The sequence below is a fragment of the Salmo salar genome, chromosome ssa20 (genome assembly GCF_905237065.1).
Source record: "Salmo salar chromosome ssa20, Ssal_v3.1, whole genome shotgun sequence".
NCBI lineage: Eukaryota > Metazoa > Chordata > Actinopteri > Salmoniformes > Salmonidae > Salmo > Salmo salar.
The window spans coordinates 11,927,934-11,954,380 of NC_059461.1; the positions used below are offsets into that span (position 1 = coordinate 11,927,934).

Sequence of the window (26,447 nt, forward strand, 5' to 3'; positions counted from 1 at the left end):
ACTTAAAACAAGAGCTAATTTAAGAGCAGCCTTTTGAAGACTAACATTTCACGCAAGCTCTAACTTTGTCACAAGCCCTGAGAGGCATAAGCGTGAGGGAGGGGTGGAGGGCTTGTTTTCATTCATTCATCTTTATTTATTTATTAGGGGAAACTTAATTGCGGATCTCTCTGAAGCAACACTGAGCCTCCAGTTTGGGCTAAAGTTTTTGGAAAAATGCATCAACAGCCCCCTAGAAAAAAACAAGTACTGATGAATTATTAAGTGTTTTCTGGGGAGCTGTTTACTCAAAAACACATATCGCACTAATTAAAGGAAACGAGACGGGTGCTTTATTTTTATTGCCCGTCCTCTCGGGTTGTCCCAATATTTGATGATGCCCTTTGGTCTATGCAATGCGACTTAAATTATATATTTTTTTATTCCCTTTCAGCAGACAATGAAAAAAAGAGACTGTTTACAAATTGAGCAAATACTATTTTCCGCATTGTTAAGACTTGAAATGAATTGTTCTGATGGGAAACCCACTGAGGAGATTAAATCATGGCTCTTAAAGACACCATCAGAAACATTAATGTCAGGTACAGAGTTCTACATTACCTGCCACTGCAGAGTAGCCATCTTGCAAAGGAATAATGAGGTATGATCTTCTGAATTACACTGGCCATTACCATAGTAACCACCAGCTGCACACCGATCACACCCTGAGGGAGGGAAAACAAATCAAGTTATAATCTAATAGGAATTGGACAGATATGAAATACAGAACACGCATACAGTTGAAGTCGGAGGTTTACATACACCTTAGCAAAATACATTTAAACTCTGTTTTTCACAATTCCTGAAATGTAATCCTCGTAAAAAATTCCCTGTCTTAGGTCAGTTAGGATCACCACTTTATTTTAAGAATGTGAAATGTCAGAATAATAGTAGAGAGAATTATTTCTTTCAGATTTATTTATTTCATTACATTCCCAGTGTGTCAGAAGTTTACATACACTCAATTAGCATTTGGTAACATTGTCTTCAAATTGTTAAACTTGGGTCAAACATTTCGGGTAGCCTTCCCCAAGCATCCCACAATAAGTTGTGTGAATTTTGGCCCATTCCCACTGACAGAGCTGGTGTAACTGAGTCAGGTTTGTAAGCCTCCTTACTCGCACACGCTTTTTCAGTTCTGCCCACACATTTTCTATGGGATTGAGGTCGGGGCTTTGTGATGGCCAATCCAATACCTTGACTTTGTTGTCCTTAAGCCATTTTGCCACAACTTTGGAAGTATGCTTAGGGTCATTGTCCATTTGGGCCGCCTGGCTCATTGCGAACTGTGTGAAGACTATTTCTTCCTAACAAAGACAGCCAACTTCGCCAAACGGGGGATGATTTAACAAAAGGGCATTTGCAAAAGAAAGCACAATCATTGCACGAATGTACCTAACCATCAATATCTTTCTTAAAATCAATACACAGAAGTATATATATTTTTAAACCTGCATATTTAGTTAAAAGAAATTCATGTTAGCAGGCAATAATAAAATACGGAAATTGTGTCACTTCAGTTCATTGCACGCAGAGTCAGGGTAAATGCAGCAGTTTGGACCGCCTGGCTCGTTGCGAACTAATTTGCCAGAATTTTACATAATTATGACATAACATTGAAGGTTGAGCAATGTAACAGCAATATTTAGACTTATGGATGCCACCCGTTAGATAAAATACAGAACGGTTCCGTATTTCACTGAAAGAATAAACGTTTTGTTTTCGAAATGATAGTTTACAGATTTGACCATATTAATGACCTATGGCTCGCATTTCTGTGTGTTATTATATTATAATTAAGTCTATGATTTGATAGAGCAGTCTAACTGAGGGGTGGTAGGCAGCAGCACGCTCGTAAGCATTCAGTCAAACAGCACTTTCGTGCATTTGCCAGCAGCTCTTCTCTGTGCTTCAAGCATTGCGCTGTTTATGACTTCAAGCCTATCAACTCCCGAGATTAGGCTGGCAATACTAAAGTACTATTAGAACATCCAATATTCAAAGGTATATGAAATACAAATGGTATAGAAAGAAATAGTTCTATAATAACTAGAACTTCTTACCTGGGAATATTGAAGACTCATTAAAAAGGAACCACCAGCTTTCATATGTTCTCATGTTCTGAGCAAGGAACTTAAACGTTAGCTTTTTTACATGGTACATATTGCACTTTTACTTTCTTCTCCAACACTTTGTTTTTGCATTATTTAAACCAAATTGAACATGTTTCATTATTTATTTGAGACTAAATAAATGTTATTGATGTATTATATTAAGTTAAAATATACTGCTCAAAAAAATAAAGGGAACACAAACATCACAATGTAACTCCAAGTCAATCACACTTCTGTGAAATCAAACTGTCCACTTAGGAAGCAACACTGATTGACAATACATTTCACATGCTGTTGTGCAAATGGAATAGACAACAGGTGGAAATTATAGGCAATTAGCAAGACACCCCCAATAAAGGAGTGGTTCTGCAGGTGGGGACTACAGACCACTTCTCAGTTCCTATGCTTCCTGGCTGATGTTTTGGTCACTTTTGAATGCTGGCGGTGCTTTCACTCTAGTGGTAGCATGAGACGGAGTCTACAACCCACACAAGTGGCTCAGGTAGTGCAGCTCATCCAGGATGGCACATCAATGCGAGCTGTGGCAAGAAGGTTTGCTGTGTCTGTCAGCGTAGTGTCCAGAGCATGGAGGCGCTACCAGGACACAGGCCAGTACATCAGGAGACGTGGAGGAGGCTGTAGGAGGGCAACAACCCAGCAGCAGGACCGCTACCTCCGCCTTTGTGCAAGGAGGAGCACTGCCAGAGCCCTGCAAAATGACCTCCAGCAGGCCACAAATGTGCATGTGTCTGCTCAAACGGTCAGAAACAGACTCCATGAGGGTGGTATGAGGGCCCGACGTCCACAGGTGTGGGTTGTGCTTACAGCCCAACACCGTGCAGGACATTTGGCATTTGCCAGAGAACACCAAGATTGGCAAATTCGCCACTGGCGCTCTGTGCTCTTCACAGATGAAGCAGGTTCACACTGAGCACGTGACAGACGTGACAGTCTGGAGACGCCGTGGAGAACGTTCTGCTGCCTGCAACATCCTCCAGCATGACCGGTTTGGCGGTGGGTCAGTCATGGTGTGGGGTGGCATTTCTTTGGGGGGCCGCACAGCCCTCCATGTGCTCGCCAGAGGTAGCCTGACTGCCATTAGGTACCGAGATGAGATCCTCAGACCCCACCATATGCTGGTGCGGTTGGCCCTGGGTTCCTCCTCTCTAGCAAGACAATGCTAGACCTCATGTGGCTGGAGTGTGTCAGCAGTTCCTGCAAGAGGAAGGCATTGATGCTATGGACTGGCCTGCCCGTTCCCCAGACCTGAATCCAATTGAGCACATCTGGGACATCATGTCTCGCTCCATCCACCAACGCCACGTTGCACCACAGACTGTCCAGGAGTTGGCGGATGCTTTAGTCCAGGTCTGGGAGGAGATCCCTCAGGAGACCATCCGCCACCTCATCAGGAGCATGCCCAGGCATTGTAGGGAGGTCATACAGGCACGTGGAGGCCACACACACTACTGAGCCTCATTTTGACTTGTTTTAAGGACATTACATCAAAGTTGGATCAGCCTGTAGTGTGGTTTTCCACTTTAATTTTGAGTGTGACTCCAAATCCAGACCTCCATGGGTTGATAAATTGGATTTCCATTGATTCTTTTTGTGTGATTTTGTTGTTAGCACATTCAACTATGTAAAGAAAAAAGTATTTAATAAGATTATTTCTTTCATTCAGATCTAGGATGTGTTGTTTAAGTGTTCCCTTTATTTTTTGAGCAGTATATATATTTTTGGGGGGGATAATTGGCATTTTAAGAGTATTTTTATCATTATTTTATTAACGAAAGCATAAAAGATGCCATTATTAGTTACATTGTTTTAGTTTGAACGTGCAAACTGGCACTAAGAACAGAACAGCGGGAACGTTCCCCTATTCAGCGCCATTACTAGTGCAATGCCCCTTAAAAAGTGTTGCCAGTGTGGCGGGGTGGGGGTCCACCCCCCCTCCCCCATGGGCTAGGTCTGTGCGCGGCTCTGCGGCCTATCCCGTGCCCTCGTGCCTTGAACCTTCGACCTTGCGCGCTTTCAGTGGATGCAGCTGGAGAACTGCAAGGCAATCCCACTGTGCGCCACTCGGGAGCCATGACCAATATATATTGTCCTGCTAATAACAGGGTTAATAATATATCTGAGAATATCCAACAGGCTTTTATATCATTCTAAATGAATAATATTCACTGTTTAAAAAATAATATTTGAGATTATTTTGTTTTCAAATAATGTAAAATGAGTGAGAAAAAAGGTCATTCTTGAACATGAGGTGAGACATTGCTACTAATTTGTAAATTAAGCCAGTTTGTTATTTAGAAGTATTTATTTATGTTTTTAGAGGGAGAGAAACCTACAATCATCTAATGGGTCTCCCAGTCAAGGGCGGCACGGGTATTGAACCAGCATCTAAAACATGGTGAAGCCCCAAAATTGCCCTCGCTGGAAGCCTGTGTTTCAAACATAAGGAAGTGGATGGCTGCAAACTTTCTACTTTTAAACTTGGACAAAACAGAGATGCTTGTTCTAGGTCCCAAGAAACAAAGAGATCTTCTGTTGAATCTGACAATTCATCTTGATGGTTGTACAGTCGTCTCAAATAAAACTGAAGGACCTCGGCGTTACTCTGGACCCTGATCTCTCTTTTGACGAACATATCAAGACTGTTTCAAGGACAGCTTTTTTCCCATCTGCGTAACATTGCAAAGATCAGACATTTTCGGTCCAAAGTTGATGCAAAAAATTAATCCATGCTTTTGTTACTTCTAGGTTAGACTACTGCAATGCTCTACTTTCCGGCTACCCGGATAAAGCACTAATTAAACTTCAGTTAGTGCTAAATACAGCTGCTAGAATCCTGACTAGAACCCCAAAAATGTATCATATTACTCCAGTGCTAGCCTCCCAACACTGGCGTCCTGTTAAGGCAAGGGCTGATTTCAAGGTTTTACTGCTAACCGACAAAGCATTACATGGGCTTACTCCTACATACCTTTCCGATTTGGTCCTGCCGTACATACCTACACGTACACTATGGTCACAAGACACAGGCCAACTAATTGTCCCTAGAATATCTAAGCAAACAGCTGGAGGCAGGGCTTTCTCCTATCGAGCTCCATTTTTATGGAATGGTCTGCCTACTCATGTGAGAGATGCAGACTCGGTCTCAACCTTTAAGTCTTTATTGAAGACGCTTCTCTTCCGTAGGTCCTACGATTGAGTGTAGTCTGGCCCAGGAGTGTGAAGGTGAATGGAAAGGCACTGGAGCAACGAACCGCCCTTGCTGTCTCTGCCTGGCCGGTTCCCCTCTCTCCACTGGGATTCTCTGCCTCTAACCCTATTACAGGGGCCGAGTCACTGGCTTACTGGTGCACTTCCATGCCGTCCTTAGGAGGGGTGCGTTACTTGAGTGGGTTGAGTCACTAACGTGGTCTTCCTGTCTGGGTTGGCACCCCCCCTTGGGTTGTGCCATGGCAGAGATCTTTGTGGGCTATACTCGGCCTTGTCTCAGGATGGTAAGTTGGTGGTTGAAAATATCCCTCTAGTGGTGTGGGGGCTGTGCTTTGGCAAAGTGGGTGGGGTTATATCCTGCCTGTTTGGCCCTGTCCGGGGGTTTCATCGGATGGGGCCACAGTGTCTCCTGACCCCTCCTGTCTCAGCCTCCAGTATTTATGCTGCAGTAGTTTGTGTGTTGGGGGGCTAGGGTCAGTCTGTTATATCTGGAGTATTTCTCCAGTGTCCTGTGTGAATTTAAGTATGCTCTCTCTAATTCTCTCTCTCGGAGGACCTGAGCCCTTGGACCATGCCTCAGGACTACCTGGCATGATGACTCCTTGCTGTCCCCAGTCCACCTGGCTGTGCTGCTGTTCCAGTTTCAACTGTTCTGCCTGCGGCTATGGAACCCTGACCTGTTCACTGGACGTGCTACCCGTCCCAGACCTGCTGTTTTCAACTCTCTAGAGACAGCAGGAGCGGTAGAGATACTCTCAATGATCGGCTATGAAAAGCCAAATGACATTTACTCCTGAGGTGCTGACCTGTTGCACCCTCGACAACTACTGTGATTATTATTATTTGACCATGCTGGTCAAGTGTGCTGTTATAATCTCCACCCGGCACAGCCAGAAGAGGACTGGCCACCCCTCATAGCCTGGTTCCTCTAGGTTTCTTCCTAGGTTTTGGCCTTTCTAGGGAGTTTTTCCTAGCCACCGTGCTTCTACACCTGCATTGCTTGCTGTTCGAGGTTTTAGGCTGGGTTTCTGTACAGCACATTGAGATATCAGCTGATGTAAGAAGGCCTATATAAATCAATTTGATCTGTAGCAATACAGCTTGCACTGTTATGCAGTGTCTTAGACCATTGCACCACTGTACAACGTGACCGGTCGGGAGTGGACTACAGTACTACATTAAGAGCAAAATAATCCTAACAAAATAAAATCCTTAGTGTAACAGTTTTAGTAAGTAATACTGAAGTCGTGGACAATTAGTTTCTATTTAGGATTATGTCGCCCATTCACTGTCAGAGACACAGTAGGACCAAAAAGCATAAATCAGTGCTCTAACTCCCCCTTGCGCTGGTCTGGAGCAACGAAGCAGTGACGCAGGGTACCATACTAAACCACAAATTACCTAAATCCAACAGCATAATCTCAACATTTTCAGTTGAGCAACCACTGTACGTGCACACTAGACGGTCAAATTGGATTTATTTGCTCTCAAGTGGTTTTTAGTCTGTTATTTGGCATATCTTGTTGTTTGCTAGTTAGCTACTCTGTTGACAGTTTTACAAGAACATGTGGTAACTAACTAGCTTGTTAATGGGTTACAAACAAATTTGTGAATGTACTAGAAAGCTAAACAGCTACCTAGTTAGCTAGTTTGACTGCTGTGGCAAGCTAAAAAGAACTCATTTTAAAAGTTGGATCAGCTTCTCCTTTAAAAGTGTTCTTACACTGACTTTGAACATTCAAAGCAATTGGGAAATGCTCATGACAGGCATTGTTGTCACCTTAGCTTGCTACACAACTTTTGAGTGATAGGAAGCATGAGCACCACCAATCTGCCTACACCACCGTGCACACACAGTTCGTTACTATGACAACTAGCGTAGCCATGTCAGAAATTGGACTGCAGTCTGAACACAAATCCACATTTGGTCACTTGTAACTTGTTTGAACAGCCAGTATACCGAAAGGGATTTGGAAAAGGCTTGCGGTGTGAACAAGGTAGATAGAGTACCATGTGTATGGGATTCAACCTGTTACCTTCACTTCTGATGAGAGCATCATTCATGTGGCTTTGGTATGCATGGTCTCTTGTATTATTGGCACAACATGGATAATTTGTGCTTAATTTGATATAGCCTAGCCAAAAGGTATACACAGGGTGGAAGTGTTGGGTTTGAGATTTGAGTAGTAGTGCGGCATTTTTTTTTTTTTAAATTTGGGGGGGGGGGGGTACAGTTACATATCACAATATTATTTTGAATAATATTACAGTGCATTTGGAAAGTATTCAGACCCCTTCACTTTGTCCAAATCTTGTTACATTACAGCCTTATTCTAAAATGGATTTGTATTTTTTTTCCCCCTCATCCATCTTCACACAAAACCCAATAATGACAAAGCAGACAGTTCAGAAATGCTAGCTAACTTATAAAAACAAAAAAACTGAAATATCACATTTACATAAGTATGCACATTTACATAAGTATTCAGACTGTTTACTCAGTACTTTGTTGAAGCAACTTTGGCAGCGATTACAGCCTTATATCTTATTGGGTATGACGCTACAAACTTGGCACATTTGTATTTGGGGAGTTTCTCCCTTTCTTCTCTGCAGATCCTTCAAGCTCTGTCATGCTGGACAGGGAGCGTCGCTGCACAGCTATTTTCAAGCCTTTCCAGAGAATTCCGAGCTCCGGCTGTGCCACTCAAGGACATTGAGACTTGTACCAAAGCCACTCTTGCGTTGTCTTGGATGTGTGCTTAGGGTCGTTGTCCTGTTGAAAGGTGAACCTTTGCCCGTCTGAGGCCCTGCGCACTCTTGAGCAGGTTTTCATCAAGGATCTCTCTGTACTTTGCTCTGTTCATCTTTCCCTCAATTCTGACCAGTCTCCCAGTCCCTGCCGCTGAAAAACATCCCCACAGCATGATCCTGCAGCCCCCATTCTTCACCGTAGGGATGGTGCCAGGTTTCCTCCAGACGTGACAATTGGCATTCAGGCCAAAGAGTTCAATCTTGGTTTCATCAGACCAGATAATCTTGATTCTCATGGTCAGAGTCCTTTAGGTGCCTTTTGGCAAATTCCAAGTGGGCTGTCATGTGCCATTTAATGAGGAGTTGCTTCCGTCTGACCACCTTACCATAAAGGCCTGATTGGTGGAGTGCTGCAGAGATGGATGTCCTTCTGGAAGGTTCTCCCATCTCCACAGAGGAACTCTGGAGCTCTTTCAGTATGACCATCAGGTTCTTGGTCACCTACCTGACCAAGGCCCATCTCCCCCAATTGCTCAGTTAGGCTAGGCAGCCATCTCTAGGAAGAGTCTTGGTGGTTCAAAACTTCCTCCATTTAAGAATGGAGGCCACTGTGGGGACCTTCAATGCTGCAGAAATGTTTTGGTACCCTTCCCCAGATCTGTGCCTTGACACAATCCTGCCTGAGTGTTACGGACAATTCCTTCGACGTCATGGCTTAGTGCATGTCAGCGCAAAAACGGTCAATTGTGGGACCTTATATAGACAGGTGTCTGCCTTTCCAAATCATGTCCAATCAGTTGAATTTACCACAGGTGGACTCCAATTTGTAGAAACATCAAGGATAATCAATGGAAACAGGATGCACCTGAGCTCAATTTCCAGTCTCATAGCAAAGGGTCTGAATACTAGTAAATTAGGTATTTCTGTTTTAGTTTATTATTTGTAAACCTTTCTCAAAACCTGTTTTCGCTTTGTCATTATGAGGTATTGTGTGTAGATCGATTATATTACCTGTTTACTTCATCAATTTTAGTATAAGGCTGTAAGGTAACAAAATGTGGAAAAGGGGTCTGAATACTGTATATCAATATTTGACTACAAGTCCAGTGCTTTCCATAAGCACCGGTCCAGTATTTTACACCTTATCAATTAACTAGGCTTTTCATTTAAAAGTTTCAATTCGCTAGTCAGAAAAGTCTGTAAAGCCTTCTCCTGCTAGAATGAACAATATGCATCTTCTAGTGATCTATTGACAGGACAGGTGACTTTCAAGTCACAAAGCAAGCAATGACAGGAAACTGCTGGTTTGTCAGTCTGCGGTTTGTCCTGCCTCTCTTTACCTGTGTTGTTTTTTTTGCGATGTGGTTGGCTGCATTCACATTTATTTTCATGGCTGGAGAGCATGATGCTTCTTCATCGTCTCCAGTGGGTGAATTTACACATCCCATGTAAGTGGTAACGATGAGTTCGAATCCACATAATTGATCTTCTTTTGCATGTATCATAGGCTTTTAACCAGCCACTGAGTCGGGGCGCATAGGCCATTTACTGTTCCTTGATTGACGACCGAACTTGTGTGGACTAGTTTATAAAAAGTGTCAAACTGACTGAATTAGGGGCCTCCCGAGTGGCGCAGAGTTGTCACTACAGACCATGAGGGGTGCACAATTGGCCTAGTGTCGTCCAGGTTTGGCCGGCTGGAATGTCCTTGTCCCATCGCGCTCTAGCAACTCCTGTGGCGGGCCGGGAGCATGCACATTGACTTCGGTCGCCAGTTGTACAGTGCTTCCTCAGACACATTGGTGCGGCTGGCTTCTGGGTTAAGCGAGCAGTGTGCCAAGGAGGAGTGCGGCTTGACAGTGTTGTATTTCGGAGGACGCATGGCTCTCGACCTTCACCTCTCCCGAGTCCGTACGGGAGTTGCATTTATGGCTTGCGAAGAAAACGGTACATTTAAAAAAAAAATAAACTGACTGAATACAGTCAATCTCCAATATCCCTTTGATATTCATAAATCATATAAATACATTGCATGTCCATAGTAAGTAAACAAGTAAACCAAAGATTGTGTGTATTTTCCCAAGATTCTAAGCCCATGAAGAGACTTGCCAGTGACCCCTAAAGTGACTCGTGAGTGTAGCAAAGTAATGGGTTGTTCGCCACCGAACGGCTGTTTTAAAAAGGATCTTTTAGGTGAACAGAATCAAATCATCGGTGAGAGACATTTATTTGGCTCCCTAATTTGCATACTAGGCTACTACTGCTTTTTTTGCAATTATCTGCAGATAAAATATGAAAACATTTGATGAAGATGTTGAATATAAAAGAAAACAGATTGAGTATTATAAAAGCTAATGTCATGATACTTAAATGCCTTCAGAATGTACACACCCCTTGACTTATTCCACATTTTGCTGTGTTACAGCCTGAATTCAAAATCAGCCATCTGTACACAATACCCCATAATGACAGTGAAAACATGTTTTTAGAAATGTGTGCACATTTTGACAGGAAATACAGAAAGACAAATTTACACAAGTATTCACAACCATGAGTCAATACATGTTAGAATCAACTTTGGCAGCGATTACAGCGGTGTGTCTGTCTAGATAAGTCTCTAACATGCTGACCAAACCGGACACGCGCGCACGTCTCTGTGCACAGTGAATCTTTGTGAGATACAAGGCAATTCTAGGTCTTGTGGCATATTTTGGTTAAACTATCCCCAATTCAATGGAATTTCAACCCTCTGCATGCACAGTGTATTCTTCCATCACATGTACAGCTGATTCTCAAGATCTTGCACACTAATGAGATGCTATTGAGCCCAAACTACTACACTGTCTGAGCCAAGGACTACATGCTTTCTGGTAAGTTTTGATAACAATAAGTTTTGATAACAATGAATATTTTTATATGACATGCATGATTTTTTGTTTACTAGTAAATAGTAGCCTACAGCAAAGTGTGTTAAAATCATTTCTAACTTGTTAACAATTTCTGCTAGTTAGTTTTTGCTACCATGTGGATTTTAGCTTGCTTAAGCATGCTAACTGGAGGAGTGTTAATACACCTGTTTCCATACATGTTTCATTTTTAAACAACTCCTTTGTAAAGATAACTATTTTATCTAAATTCTTAACTATTTATCTGTACATGGAATTGTATTTTTTATTTTACTAATTTTTTTCTAATCTTTAAAGGAAAATGCCATGGGCACTATCTGATGTGTGAAGACATTTCACTGCAGCCAATGTAGAAGGAAAAGCTGTGTACATTTGTAAACAATGTGCCAAATCATATGTTGGACCACATAAGGTATTTGCACTGGTGACAGACAATGCTGTGAACATGAAGGATGCTTGGTCTAAAGTGGAGTAGTCCTACCCATTGGCTGTGCTGCTCATGCATTGAATCTGCTCCTCAAGGACATCATGGCACTGAAAACACTCTACAAGAGAGCCAAGGAAATGGTTAGGTATTTGAAGGGTCATCAAGTTATAGCAGCAACCTACCTCACCAAGCAAAGTGAGAAGAGCACCACATTGAAGCTGCCCAGCAACACCCATTGGGGTGGTGTTGTCATCATGTTTGACAGTCTCCTGGTGGGGAAGGAGTCTCTCCAAGAAATGGCCATATCACAGTCTGCTGATATGGACAACCACATCAAGAGGATCCTTCTGGATGATGTATTTTGTGAGAGAGTGGTAAGCAACCTGAAACCTATAGCAGTAGCCATTGCATGGATTGAGGGAGACAATGCCATCCTGTCTGATGTTCAGACTCTGCTTGCAGATGTAAGAGAATAAATCTGTACTGCCCTGCCCACTTCACTGTTGCTCCAAGCAGAGGAAGCTGCAGTTCTGAAATACATCAAAAAGCGTGAAGACTTCTGCCTGAAGCTCATACATGCTGGACCCAAGTATGCTGGCAAGAGCATCCTGTCTGATGCAGAGATCAACAAGGCCAATGGTGTCATCACTACCGTGTCTCGCCACCTTGGCCTGGATGAGGGCAAGGTTCTTGGCAGTCTGGCGAAGTACACTTCCAAGCAAGGGCTTTGGGATGGAGATTTAATATGGCAGTCGTGCCAACATATTTCCTCAGCCACCTGGCTGAAGGGACTTTGGGGAAGGCAACCAAAGCTTTAGTTCCTAGACTCATTTTACAGATGTATGTTGAAAACATTTTTGGGAGATGCGATGGATCATTGGGGATCATTCAATATTCCCTTTCTTTCTTTTGTTGTTCAGTGAAATCATCCCATGTGAAGAGTCAACTCATTTAATTAAAGTTCAATTCGTAACAACATTTTTATTTCTATTGGAAGGATTTAATAATTTGCAATTATGTACTCTTATGATAAGGTAAAAGGTTTTTGTTCATATCCATATTATATGGTAAATATATCCAATGCAAACATCTACATTTAAATGGTATCAATTCCCATATATTCCTGTTAATTCCAAAGGAAAGTTTCCACCTCTGAATATTCCCCAAAATGTGCAACCCTAGGAGTAACTAACATTTTGCTGATCCATCCTCAGTTCTCTTATCACAGCCATTAAACTCTGTAATTGTTTAAAAATCACCATTGCCCACATGGCGAAATCCTTGAGCGGTTTCCTTCCTCTCCAGCAACGAAGTTCAGAAGGAAGCCTGTATCTTTGTAGTGACTGGGTGTATTGATACACCATCCAAAGTGTATTTAATAACTTCACCATATTCAAAGGGATATTTAATGTGTGCTTTTTTTGTTTTACTCATCTACCAATAGCTGCCCTTCTTTGCAAGGCATTTGGGTCTTTGTGGTTGAATCCTTTAACTCTAGACATTTAAGCTTCTCATTTTTAATACATTTGTAAAAATGTCTAAAAACATAATTCCACGTTGACATGATGGGTTTGTGTGTAGGTCAGTGACAACATTTTAAATTCAACCATTTAAAATTCAGGCTGTATCACAACAAAATGTTGAAAAAGTCAAGGGGTGTGAATACTTTCTGAAGGCACTGTATATGGCATTATTAAATATATTGCTATAGGCCTACTGATTTGAGTAAAGTGTCGACTGCTGCTTTCTATGTAGCAAAGTTTAACACCTGCTTCCTTTTTCAAATCGTACCTTTAAAACCCTTTCCCTTCAATTCTATATTGTTTCTCAACAGGGAATCAATGTTTATGACAGAATCTATGCTCTTGACAGAACACAACCTTTATTCTTAGGTTTTTGCAACAATACATTTAATTGAAAGACTCATTTTTCAGACTAGATTACTTATCTACCGCCTTCCCTCAAAGTCCCACCCCCAGTGATTGACAGGTCTGAAACCCTACCAATTCTGTGACTCAAACATCCTGCCCCCTCCCCTGACAATCCCACCCAGAGTGAATGATTGACAGGCCAAACTGTAAAAAGGGATTATTCACCCAAATTACAAAACAAAATTGGTTTCCTTACCTTAAGTGTCCAGAGCAGCAGAGCCAATAAAATACATAATTTGAAGAACAAACATCAGTGTGGCAATTTATATCTTGCAGTAAAACAGTAACTATGGCTTTAATCTCAAAACAGATTTAATGTTAAAAAAGGTTACCTTACTTAGAAAATACCCCCGATCATATAGGCGATATCCAAAACAACTCACACTGAATTCATAAATTTTCAGTAACTTTAAAGTTGTCTTTCTATTCAATACACAACTCATTTTACAACGCTGGGAGGTAAAGTCGTTAAAGTATTTAGTTGTGTATTTCGTGTGGAATCAAGACAGAGGTAAGCAAAATACAGCTTCTTCTTTAATAACTCCCTGGCTGGCTACTTTTTCTAGTTGGCTGGCTACTCCATGTACGCCTACTTACAGAAAACACTGTTAGGAAAGAGAAAGGGGGATACCTAGTCAGTTGTACAACTGAAATTACTTCCACATTTAATCCAACCCCTCTGTTAGTCGGCTGTACCTGCGCCAAAACTATAGCTTGTTGTCCATCTTCTTTTTAAATAGTGAGCCAACATGTTTTCAGCACTTTGATTTCCCTGACTGATCAAAACTCATTTCTCTGCAGCAGACATATGTTAGGAACATCAAATCGCAGTATTGAATCGCAATACATATAGAATCATGAGAATAGCAATAAAGGCGCCTAAGTAAAGTGATAACATCGTATAGTGAGGTTACTGGCAATATATATTTAAAAAAATTAAAGACTTTGCAGTGTCACATTAAACAATGCGGGACCGTGTTGCTCAATGCGCTTGCAACGTCAGGGTTGTGGGTTGGATTCCCATGTGGGACCAGTATGGAGGGAATAAAATGAATGCACTCTCACTACTGTAAGTCACTCTGGATAAGAGTGTCTGCTAAATGACTAAAATGTACAGTACTGGGGCCTAGACTACATAGGCCTATAGATTATGGTGTGGCTGTTCACAGCCTACTATTTATGCAACATGTCTCATTAAAACTGTGCAAAGCACTGCAAAATCACTGCAAAGCAAAGAATGGAAGTCTTGTTTACATTTGATTAGATTACATCAATTTGGGAAGGGTACGCCAACTTCTACAATGACCTTCAACTGAGTTGAGATAGGGACAGGTAAGAGTGGAAAGCGGGGTTAGTTGTCCCTCAATGTCATTTCACCGTCTTTTCCTCCCGACCAAAACATGAGAGTAAACATAAGTTTATTTTCCTAAAAACCCACAGATATTGCAGGTCATAACCAATGTTAAAAAAATAATAATCTGGCACTGAGCAAATTTCAGGTCTGCTGAGAGCAAAACTTGAACATTGTGAAAATTGTGTGCAACTTCCAGCATGCATTTACTGAGAACACTGAGGCTGTACCCGCTTTAATTTAGTTTTAACAGAGGCCAAGTAGGCTACTGTGACTATTTGATCATAATGTAGGCCTACCAGGGGCCTACCATAAAAAAAAACGGTGAAAAATGCAACCCATAACATTTTAACATGGAAATAGCTGTTCTATCATTCAGCCTACAGTAGCAGCCAATGTGTGGTGTTCAATGTAAACCTACTGTACATTCCATGAGCTTTTGAAAAACAACAAGTAGGGCTACACATTAACCTGTTTATCCTCTTAGAAGGTGACTGAAAATGTGTTGTTTGATGCAAGAAACAACTTATTTACAAAATAAAATATTATTCCCATACCATTATTACAGAGAATCCAAAATTATGCTAGCCTCTGCCTATTGGCTACTTAGCTTAGTCAAGACCGTCTCAATACAACACTGCCCCTTCAAGACAAAAAAAGCTCTTTACTGGACTTGCTTTTCAAAGATGGCTAGAAATGCACACGTTTTGTGCTCTTGAAGGAAGCAACCACTCCCCCACTATTGACTAGAAATGAGCTATAACTGGGCTAATAACTCAGATTGAAAAAAATGTGCACAGGTGGCTACATGCAGCTCTTGCTTTGATCTCAAAAGAAGCACAGAGTGCTCATGCTGTAAAAAGTCAAGTTCAAAGTGAATGGCACATTTCCATATGGCAATGGCTATTTGCATACAGTGCATTCGGAAAGTATTCCGAGGTCTAAGGAATTGTCCGTAAAGCTCCGAGACAGGATTGTGTCGAAGCACAGCATATGAAGTACACATGAACAGTGGCCTCCATCTTTCATAAATGAAAGAAGTTTGGAACCACCAAGTCTCTTCCTAGAGCTGGCCGCCCGGCCAAACTGAGCAATCGGGGGAGAAGGGCCTTGGTCAGGGAGGTGACCAAGAACTCTGACAGAGCTCCAGAGTTCTTCTGTGGAGATGGGAGAACCTTCCAGAAGGACAACCATCTCTGCAGCACTCCACCAATAAGGCCTTTATGGCAAAGTGGCCAGACGGAAGCCACTCCTCATGAACAGAGCAAAGTACAGAGAGATCCTTGATGAAAACCTGCTCCAGAGCGCTCAGGACCTCAGACTGGGGCGAAGGTTCACCTTCCAACAGGACAATGACCCTAACCACACAGCCAAGACAATACAAGAGTGGCTCCGGGAGAAGTCTCTGAATGTCCTTGTGTGGCCCAGCCAGAGCCCGGACTTGAACCAGATCGAACATCTCTGGAGAAACCTGAAAATAGCTGTGCAGTGACGCTCCCCATCCAACCTGACAGAGATTGAGAGGATCTGCAGAGAGGAATGGGAGAAACTCCCCAAATACAGGTGTACCAAGCATGTAGCTTCATACCCAAGAAGACTCAAGGCTGTAATCGCTGCCAAGGTGCTTCAACAAAGTACTGAGTAAAGGGTCTGAATACTTATGTAGATTATGGTATTTTAGCAGGTTTTTGTTTTGTGTGCAAAAATGTCTAAAAAACTGTTTTTAGAAATTGGTCGTAACTGCTTTTACTGATATGGATTATGGAGGAGAGTCGTTGAACATTTCAAAATGCTTTAGAAATTGTGCTTTGAGAGTTCACTTCATCCACTTTCTCTTTAGTCCTTCCATCCTCAGATCCTCAAAAGGTTCTACAGCTGCACCATTGAGAGCATCCTGACGGGCTGCATCACTGCCTGGTATGGCAACTACTCGGCCTCCGACCGCAAGGCACTACAGAGAGTAGTGTGTACAGCCCAGCACATCACCGGGGCCAAGCTTCCTGCCATCCAGGACCTCTATACCAGGCGGTGTTGTCAAAGACTCCAGCCACCGTAGTCATAGACTGTTCTCTCTGCTATCGCGCGGAACCAGAGCGCCAAGTCTAGATCCAAGAGGCATGCATCTAAACAGCTTCTACCCCAAGCCATAAAATTCCTGAACAGCTAAGCAAATGCCTACCCAGACTATTTGCATTGCCCGACCCCCCCCCGCTGCCGCTACTCTGTTATTATCTATACAGTCACTTTAATAACTCTACCTACATGTACGTAATTACCTCGACACAGGTGCCCCCCACACATTGACTCTGTACCGGTACCCCCTGTATATAGCCCCGCTATTGTTATTTACTGCTGCTCTTTAATTATTTGTTATTACTTACTTTTTTGGGGATTTTCTTAAAACTGCATTGTTGGATAAGGACTTGTAAGTAAGCATTTCCCTGTAAGGTCTGTTGTATTCAGCACATTTGACAAATACAATTCGATTTTAGTCCTTTGAAGATAACAGGTTATGGGCTGTTAGGGAAGAAACTGAACAAGTCATTATTGAAACAATTTCCTGAGCCACTAATGGAGTTGTAGTGTAGCATGTGTTTTCAGACATGAGTTTGAACCAACTTCGTGCAGTAGACAAACTCAATTACATGGGGGATTATTAGAGAAATAATATTAGGAAACAATTTGATAAGGCTTAGTAAGCAACTTACGAGAGTACACATCTAACCCAGCGTCAATTCAAGTACACTCCAATAAAAAAAAAAAGGGTCTCTAATATACCCATTTAGGACTGTTAATGCTGTACAATGCAGACTCGCTCATACACACTTCCCCTGAAAGTCCAACAATTCATCCACTGTAATTTCCAACAATGGAGTAGGCTACACAGCAGCAAAGTGCACTTCTTCAGTTATGATATACAACTGCAGTAACAAAGAAGTGAGACCATTAAATGTTTTTATTGGTACATTTGAGGCACTTGGAAAAACGGCCATCGGTGGCAATAAAAGAAAATGTGTGACTCTCAGCACCTATGATGCTCATCTGAGAACAAGCAGCACTCAACAGTGGAAAGCTGGTCCTGTGATAGCCAGCTTAGGCTTTAGCACAGGGGATTTAGTTTCAACCCTTACGGATCAATACTCTCTTAAACAGGCTGGGTAGAATCATTCATATGGTGCTGTTACTTTACACGCTCAGTGTAGGGTAGGCCAACTTTTACCCTAATAAGTGGGCTTAGCCATATCAGCACGTACTCATGTGGATGCGCGCCGGCATACACACACACGAATGTAGGCCTTTGAATAACACTAAATCTTAGACACATTTTTGTCATTTGAATAATGATTGAGTCGAGTTATTGTCAAACTGACGAAAACAGTGGGCCATTGTGGTCAACAAAATGCCCTTTCATGTGCCACATTTTAGTCACACGCCACATTGGTATGCCTCATTAACTTATAGTAAATATAAAATCACTGACTTCTATGTGCAAACATACATAGCCTTGTCCTACCAACATATTTTTCTGCATAACATCCTATTCTCTTCCCAACAGCAGAAATATGACAAACATACAGTACCAGTCAAAAGTTGACACACCTACTCATTCAAGGGTTTTTCTTCATTTTTTTTACTATTTTCTTCATGTAGAATAATAGTGAAGACATCAAAACCATGAAATAACATATGGAATAATGTAGTAACCAAAAAAAAAAAAAAAAAAAAAAGTGTTAAACAAATCAAAATCCATTTTATATTTGAGATTATTCAAAGTAGCCACAATTTGCCTTGATGACAGTATCGCATAGTCTTGGCATTCTCTCAAATCCAAATCAGTCACATACACATGTTTAGCAGATGTTATTGCGGGTGTAGCGAAATGCTTGTGTTTCTAGCTCCAACAGTGCAGCATTATCGAACAAGTAATATCAAAAATGTCACAACACAACACACACAAATCTAAAGTAAGGAATGGAATTAAGAATATATAAATATGTGGGCGAGCAATGTCAGTGGCAAAGACTAAAATACAGTAGAATAGAATACAGTATATACATATGAGATGAGCAATGTAAAATATGTAAACATTATTAAAGTGGCCTGTGATTTCAAGTCTATGTATATAGGGCAGCAGCCTCTAAGGTGCTAGTGATGGCTATTTAACAGTCTGATGGCCTTGAGATAGAAACTGTTTCTCAGTCTCTCGGTCCCAGCTTTGATGCACCTGTACTGACCTCGCCCAAATGGATGATAGCGGGGTAAATAGGCAGTGGCTCGGGTGGTTGTTGTCCATGATGATCCTTTTAGCCTTCCTGTGACATTGGGTGCTTTAGGCGTCCTGGAGGGCAGGTAGTTTGCCCCGGTGATGTGTTGGGCAGACCGCACCACCCTCTGGAAAGCCCTGTGGTTGTGGGCGGTGCAGTTTCCGTACCAGGCAGTGATACAGCCCGACAGGATGCTCTCAATTGTGCATCTTTAAAAAAGTACCATGCCAAATTATTTCAGCCTCCTGAGGTTGAAGAGGCGCTGTTGCACCTTCTTCACGACACTGTCTGTGTGGGTGGACCATTTCAGTTTGTCAGTGATGTGTACACTGAGGAACTTGACGCTTTCCACCTTCTCCACTGCGGTCCAGTCGATGTGGATAGGGGGATGCTCCCTCTGCTGTTTCCTGAAGTCCACGATCATCTCTTTTGTTGACATTGAGTGAGAGGTAATTTTCCTGGCACCACACTCCCAGGGCCCTCACCTCCCCCTGTAGGCTGTCTCATCATTGTTGGTAATCAGGCCTGTCATCTGCAAAGTTGATGAGTAAGATGGAGGTGTGCGTGGTGAGGTAGTCACCTGGAATGCATTTCAATTAACAGGTGTGCCTTGTTAACTTCTCTAGGGCCAGTGGGACGAAATCGTCCCACCTACGTAACAGCCAGTGGAATCCTGTGGCGCGTTATTCAAATACCTTAGAAATGCTATTACTTCAATTTCTCAAACATATGACTATTTTACACCATTTTAAAGACAAGACTCTCGTTAATCTAACAACACTGTCCGATTTCAAAAAGGCTTTACAACGAAAGCAAAACATTAGATTATGTCAGCAGAGTACCCAGCCAGAAATAATCAGACACCCATTTTTCAAGCTAGCATATAATGTCACATAAACCCAAACCACAGCTAAATGCAGCACTCACCTTTGATGATCTTCATCAGATGACACACCTATGACATTATGTTATACAATACATGCATGTTTTGTTCAATCAAGTTCATATTTATATCAAAAACCAGCTTTTTACATTAGCATGTGACGTTCAGAACTAGCATACCCCCCGCAATCTTCCGGAGAATTTACAAAAAATTTACTAAATTACTCACGATAAACGTTCACAAAAAGCAGAACAATTATTTTAAGAATTATAGATACAGAACTCCTCTATGCACTCGATATGTCCGATGTTAAAATAGCTTTTTGGTGAAAGCACATTTTGCAATATTCTAAGTAGATAGCCCGGCATCACAGGGCTAGCTATTTAGACACCCGGCAAGTTTAGCACTCAAAGTCAGATTTACTGTAAGAAAAATGTTATTACCTTTGGTGTTCTTCGTCAGAATGCACTCCCAGGACTTCTACTTCAATAACAAATGTTGGTTTGGTCCCAAATAATCCATTGTTATATCCAAACAGCGGCGTTTTGTTCGTGCGTTCAAGACACTATCCGAAAGGGTAAATAAGGGTGACGGGCACGACGCATTTCGTGACAAAAAAAATTCTAAATATTCCATTACCGTACTTCGAAGCATGTAAACCGCTGTTTAAAATCAATTTTTATGCCATTTTTCTCGTAAAAATGCTATAATATTCCGACCGGGAATCTGCGTTTAGGTAAAAAGACGAAAGAAAATAAAGCATGGGGTCGACTCATTCACGCGCCTAAGCCCATTGTCCTCTGATCGGCCACTTGCCAAAAGCGCAAATGTGTTTCAGCCTGGGGCTGCCTCGATATCATTCAGCTTTTTCCCGGGCTCTGAGAGCCTATGGGAGCCGTAGGAAGTGTCACGTTACAGCAAAGACCCTCAGTCTTCAATAAACAGAGACAAGAAGAACAAGATCTTGTCAGAGAGGGCACTTCCTGTAAGGAATCTTCTCAGGTTTTTGCCTGCCATATGAGTTATGTTATACTCAGACACCATTCAAACAGTTTTAGAAACTTTAGGGTGTTTTCTATCCAAAGCCAATAATTATATGCATATTCTAGTTACTGGGCAGGAGTAGTAACCAGATTAAATCGGGTACGTTTTTTATCCGGCCGTGTCAATACTGCCCCTACCCCCAACAGGTGAAGTTAATTTGTGTAATTTCTTTCCGTAATGCGTTTGAGCGAATCAGTTGTGTTGTGACATGGTAGGGGTGGTATACAGAAGATAGCCCTATTTGGTAAAAGACTAAGTCCATATTATGGCAAGAACAGCTCAAATAAGCAAAGAGAAATGACAGTCCATCATTACCTTAAGAAATTAAGGTCAGTCAATCTGTAAAAAAGTTTCTACAAGTGCAGTCGCAAAAAGCGATATGATGAAACCGTCTCATGAGGACCGCCACAGGAAAGGAAGCCCCAGAGTTACCTCTGCTGCAGAGGATAAGTTCATTAGAGTTAACTGCACCTCAGATTGCAACCCAAATAAATGCTTCAGAGTTCAAGTAACAGACACATCTCAACATCCAACTGTTCAGGGGAGACTGCGTGAATCAGGCTTTCATGGTCAAATTGCTGTAAAGAAACCACTACTAAAGGACACCAATAAGAAGAGACTTGCTGTGGCCAAGAAACATGAGCAATGGACATAAGACCGGTGGAAATCTGTCCTTTGGTCTGATGTGTCCAAATTTGAGATTTTTGGTTCCAACCGCCGTGTCTTTTTTAGATGCAGAGTAGGTGGACGGATGATCTCCGCATCTGTGGTTCCCATGGTGAAGCATGGAAGAGGATGTGTGATGGTGTGGGAGTGCTTTGCTGGTGACAGAGTCAGTGATTTATTTAGAATTCAAGGCACACTTAACCAGCGTTACTACCACAGCATTCTGCAGCGATTCACCATTCCATCTGTATTGATCTTAGTGGGACAAGCATTTATTTTTATTTTTTAACAGGACAATGACCCAACACACCTCCGGCTGTGTAAGGGCTATTTGACCAGTTTTTTGGTTACTGCATGATTCCATAAGTTTTATTTAATAGTTTTGATGTCTTCACTATTATTCTACAATGTAGAAAACAGTAAAAAAAAAATAACTGAATGAGTAGGTGTGTCCAAACTTTTGACTGCTACTGTAAATAAAAGTAGTATGGGTTGCACCTCCGTCACTCGGTGGCATCATTACCATTGTGATCAACATTCTACAGACCCCGCAGCCACATTGGTGTCCAAAGTAGAACAGGGGCTCATTACTTTGAACAGGAGCTAATGACTGCCCAGTGATGTGGTCAAGTCACTAAACCTTTCGTCTGAATCGAATCCCAAGTCCCCTGTGCTCGAGTCCAAGTCAACAATGGTCAAGTCATGAGTCGTGTCACAAGTCCCTTTGGCTGAAGTCTGAGTTCCAGTGCTCGTGTCCTGGTCCAAGTGCTCAAGTCTGAGTCACTAGGTCCACATTAACTCAAAATAAATAAATGTTTCCCCTTCAGACACTGTTGCTATCCCTTTCCTTTCTTCTGTGGCACCAAATGTTTGCATTAAGGCTAACGATAATGTTACCAGGGCCATGTTCCATTGCAAAATGTTCTTGAACGTTGCAGATAGACATTCCATGAAGAGGTGATGTTATTCCTTATTCAAAAATGTCAGACACACGTTTGTTCTACATAGCATGTTTCTATGTGAACGTTCCAAAATGTTGCGTCCTACTGAACACGCCCTGGATTGTTATCTATAGCTAGCCAATGAGGTATCATGACTGAACAAGGTGTAGCCTAAACAAATGGTTAATGGTCCGCAAGTACCCAATGCATTTTAAAAAGAAACGTAGTGAAAAAAAACGTAGTGCCGTTGTTATGGGTTATATCTTTTGAACGGTAAGGGCTACAACCAAGACGTTTTCTCTGATGAAAATAAGAAGACTTGGCTGCATTGGCTACAGAACCTGGCTATGAAATGCAGTGGGGAAAGTGGGAGGGTTGAACGAGACTACAAATCCAAAGACGGACTACTTTTCTATACTGAAGGGAGAGAAAACATAGCTAAACTGTTATTTTACTATTAAAGCTCAATGCTGCTCGTTTTTTATTTCGTAAAGCAGCTGGTGCTTCTTAACCAAGCAAAGGGTAGCTACCTAGAATGCTGGTGGTGACTGAATAGCTACTGGGAAGATGTATATAATCAGAGCCGGAGCAGAGACTGTCTGCCCATACTCAACGCTTGCGAAGCGCATATATGCAGCTAATATTGATTGTGCTTATCACTGAAAAGCTCTCAAATCGCTCCAAAAACTATTTTCCCAGTCCATTTAGTAGTCAGATTTTAGTCAGAGAATTTTGTTTAGTCTCGTTTTAGAAAAGTCATTTTTGTTTAGTTTTTTTTTCTGGGTCCATTTAGTCAGCGATAGTCTTGTCAATTACCATGGAAAGATTGGTGTTAACGAGTATTTTACTCACTATTTTTGTTGACGAAATTAACACTGACTCAGAATACATCAAGAAGCCTTGCACAGCTGAGACTGCCTTTTCCATCAGCTGAGAGACTGCTACCCTGAGAGAAAATTAGGTCATGTGGGGGAAGAAATGTGAATGAAAGGGTGACTTTTATAGTGTTTCTACAGTGCATTTTTATGGCTAATTTTACCTCACTTTCCCCTCTAAGAGTACTCTACTGCAGAATCTGCTGATGTAGCACCATCTTGAGGCTCTGTGAGCAGAAAACAAGAGAAATTAAGTGTTCTAAATTCACTGGTTTCCTGATTCTGACCTGACCACTGAATGTGTTGGGATTTGGTCAACAGATTGACTATTACTGGATTTGAGAGAGGGAAGGGAGATGTGGGTAGAGAATGCGGAAGATAAGATGGAGGGAATAGATGCGTGTGTGTGTGTGTGTGCGGGGGGGAATTTGGGAGACCCCAGGCAGGCATCACACAGTGCAGCATGCACTCTTAAAGCCAAAGTCAATACCTCCACTTGAGTCACAGAGGGGGGGAGTAGGACCCATAATGTTGCAATTTACTCTTCATCTGACATCATGACAAATGTGACCTCTGGTATCTGACAATAACAGGCAGGATGGAATTTCTCAGACTCTTGGATGTACAGGGTATATAGGTCAAACACACACTAACACAGTTGGGTCGGTCTTGAACATTCTCCATAGGGTACTCTAGGAGTCCCAAGCCTGGGGAAATTGAACAGCAGCATGGGCTCTCTTATCTTCCCCAGTCCCCACGACCCCATCCACACAGGGGCCAAATGAAGGCCAGGGGGGGCACAGGGGAGATAAAACACCTCAAAGCTCAATCGCCCCCAACAGGCAGCCTGCCATCTTGCCCCTGAAACCAACTGGAGACCAGAGAGGGGAGCCCATCTCCACTGCCCCCTGCTCTCTGGTTAAGCTGACAGTTGGTGGAAAGCTTCAAGGTTTCCCTGCCTGGAAAGGGTACTCACTACTAACAATATGGATTCACAGAGAAAACATACAAGAATATCAAAGTCAGTCAAATAATTCTGTGTAGACCAATATCACTTGTGAATAATAGACAATAATGGTGTGCTACACATGCACTGATTGATTATTGTTAGGCTATTATCCATATCTACTATTGAGCAGCCATAGTGCACCCCATTAAAACAGCTTACTCCAGCCACCTTACCTGTGAATCGTGGGCCAATTGCATGAGAGCTGCAAACACAGGTAAGGCAAATCAGTGACTTTCTGACTGTGTGTGTCGCACTGACCATCACAAATGACAATGTAGCCAGTTTATCTAAATGTCCAATCTGAATAGCCCAGGCATCATTAGAAGACATACATGCCATTAAAAAAAGGTATCTCCATGATGTTATGTGTTATAAACTGCTTATAATTGGCATATCAAATACCAAACTCAGTGGCTGAGTGCATCCTTAGAAGTGACAACGAAGTATCCTAAATCTCACACCTGTGCTTCCATTATTCACAAATGAACCATGAGTGCTTTAAAGTCCCTTTTTTAAATTGCAATGAATTCCAGCACTATCTGAAAAAGATAAGGCGCTTTGGTGTAACCTAACTACTAAATTAAGAATTCACCTTCCGCAAACCTAGGCCTATAGTTCAGGAGACCTTATGATAACACACAATTCACCTAAACATAAATGGACATCAATAGTAAATCTACATTTAGATCAGAGATGGTAGGCCCATCTTCCTATTCAGAATGTTATAAATTGTACTGTTCGGTCTTCGGTAGTTCATTTTAGAACATGCCAAGGGATTGTACGGTATCTGATCCTACTTTTATGTTACATCGTTTGTACATTCGGTGCCATACAACGTATAACTTGAGGAGTTTAAACTCATTCTTAACAGATTGCCCTGGGGATTTAGCAAGCATTACCAGTACCATAATATTATAAGAGGCAAAAAAGTACGAGGGACATACTGTGTATTGCTGATCAACTGCAATATCACAACATGGCAAGTTAGAAAATAACCCACAAGCATACCACCTCACGGAGGGCATTCTGAGGTCAAAACGAGTGTTCTATCTAGAGGTGAGAAACACCTTTCCCTAGCTGCACATTCTCAATGATTGACATAGGCAAAGTGAACATGGCAAGCTAGCAAGGTTGTTCGCTGAACATCACGAGCGCCAAATTCTCCAGCAATCTAAGTAGTTGTCAGAATAAGATGGATAAAAACATTGGCTAGCTAGTAATCGTAACTAATTGGAGTTCACTGCACAGGTGTCTGAGGTTCGATAGCTACCTGCCGGTAGGTAGCTAACTTGCTAACCTAACGTCAGCTACCTAGATAACGTTAGGTAGCTAGCACAGGAACCGAATGCATGACTTGGAACTAAACATGCAATATTACATCTGATTGAAACTTCAGTATATATTAGAAAGTTCTGCATCAAGAGCTAGTGCTGCAGCCGATGTGTAATATTATCTAGCTAGTTAGCTTGTTGCTCTCTGATATCAAGCTAACGGCTAACTGGTATAAATGGTAAGCTTGCCGTGACACAGAATACTCACCATGTTGATGTAGTTGTGTTGAAATGGACTTAACGCCGACAACTGTCACACTAAGCTCCCCGAGTCGGAAATCGAGCGGCGCGGAGCACATAAGCCTTTCTGAAGTTGGTGATATTTAAGATTAATTAATTTATAAATCAAACTGCTGCAATTATATTTCAATGACCAATTCATTCAAGCTCGGTTCCCAAGTGTTTTCAACTGCAGTAGAGGTCACGCTAAGACTCTGGGTATATAGGCGTCTCTGGATATGCCTGTTTATAGTGTGGCATATGTGGGCGTTACATTCTTTTAAACAAAAGCCTGGCGCATTGCATTTGATACGGATATCTTTAATGTAAACCCATATTTACGGACAATGAAATATGGCATACTTTCTATTGTAATGTATGGATTTTATTTAGGCATTTTAGAACACAATAAATGTACCTAAGGACCCCTAGAAGGTGAGACCTGAAGGTACACGCGACTTTTCTTT

The 26,447-nt window shown here is 41.9% G+C and overlaps 1 protein-coding gene across 1 annotated transcript in view; it reads right to left on the reverse strand.

The window, feature by feature from the left end:
* The window catches only part of tmem161b (transmembrane protein 161B), a 38,764-nt gene extending 12,553 nt beyond the window's left edge, over positions 1-26,211 (reverse strand). Inside the window, exons 1-2 of the mRNA XM_014160853.2 lie at positions 25,970-26,211; positions 601-704 (exon numbers count right to left, since the gene is read on the reverse strand). Of these exons, the coding sequence (XP_014016328.1) occupies positions 601-704; positions 25,970-25,972 (107 nt within the window). The 5' untranslated portion in view covers positions 25,973-26,211. The remainder of the gene's footprint in view (positions 1-600; positions 705-25,969) is intronic.
* Positions 26,212-26,447: the final 236 nt, after the last annotated feature.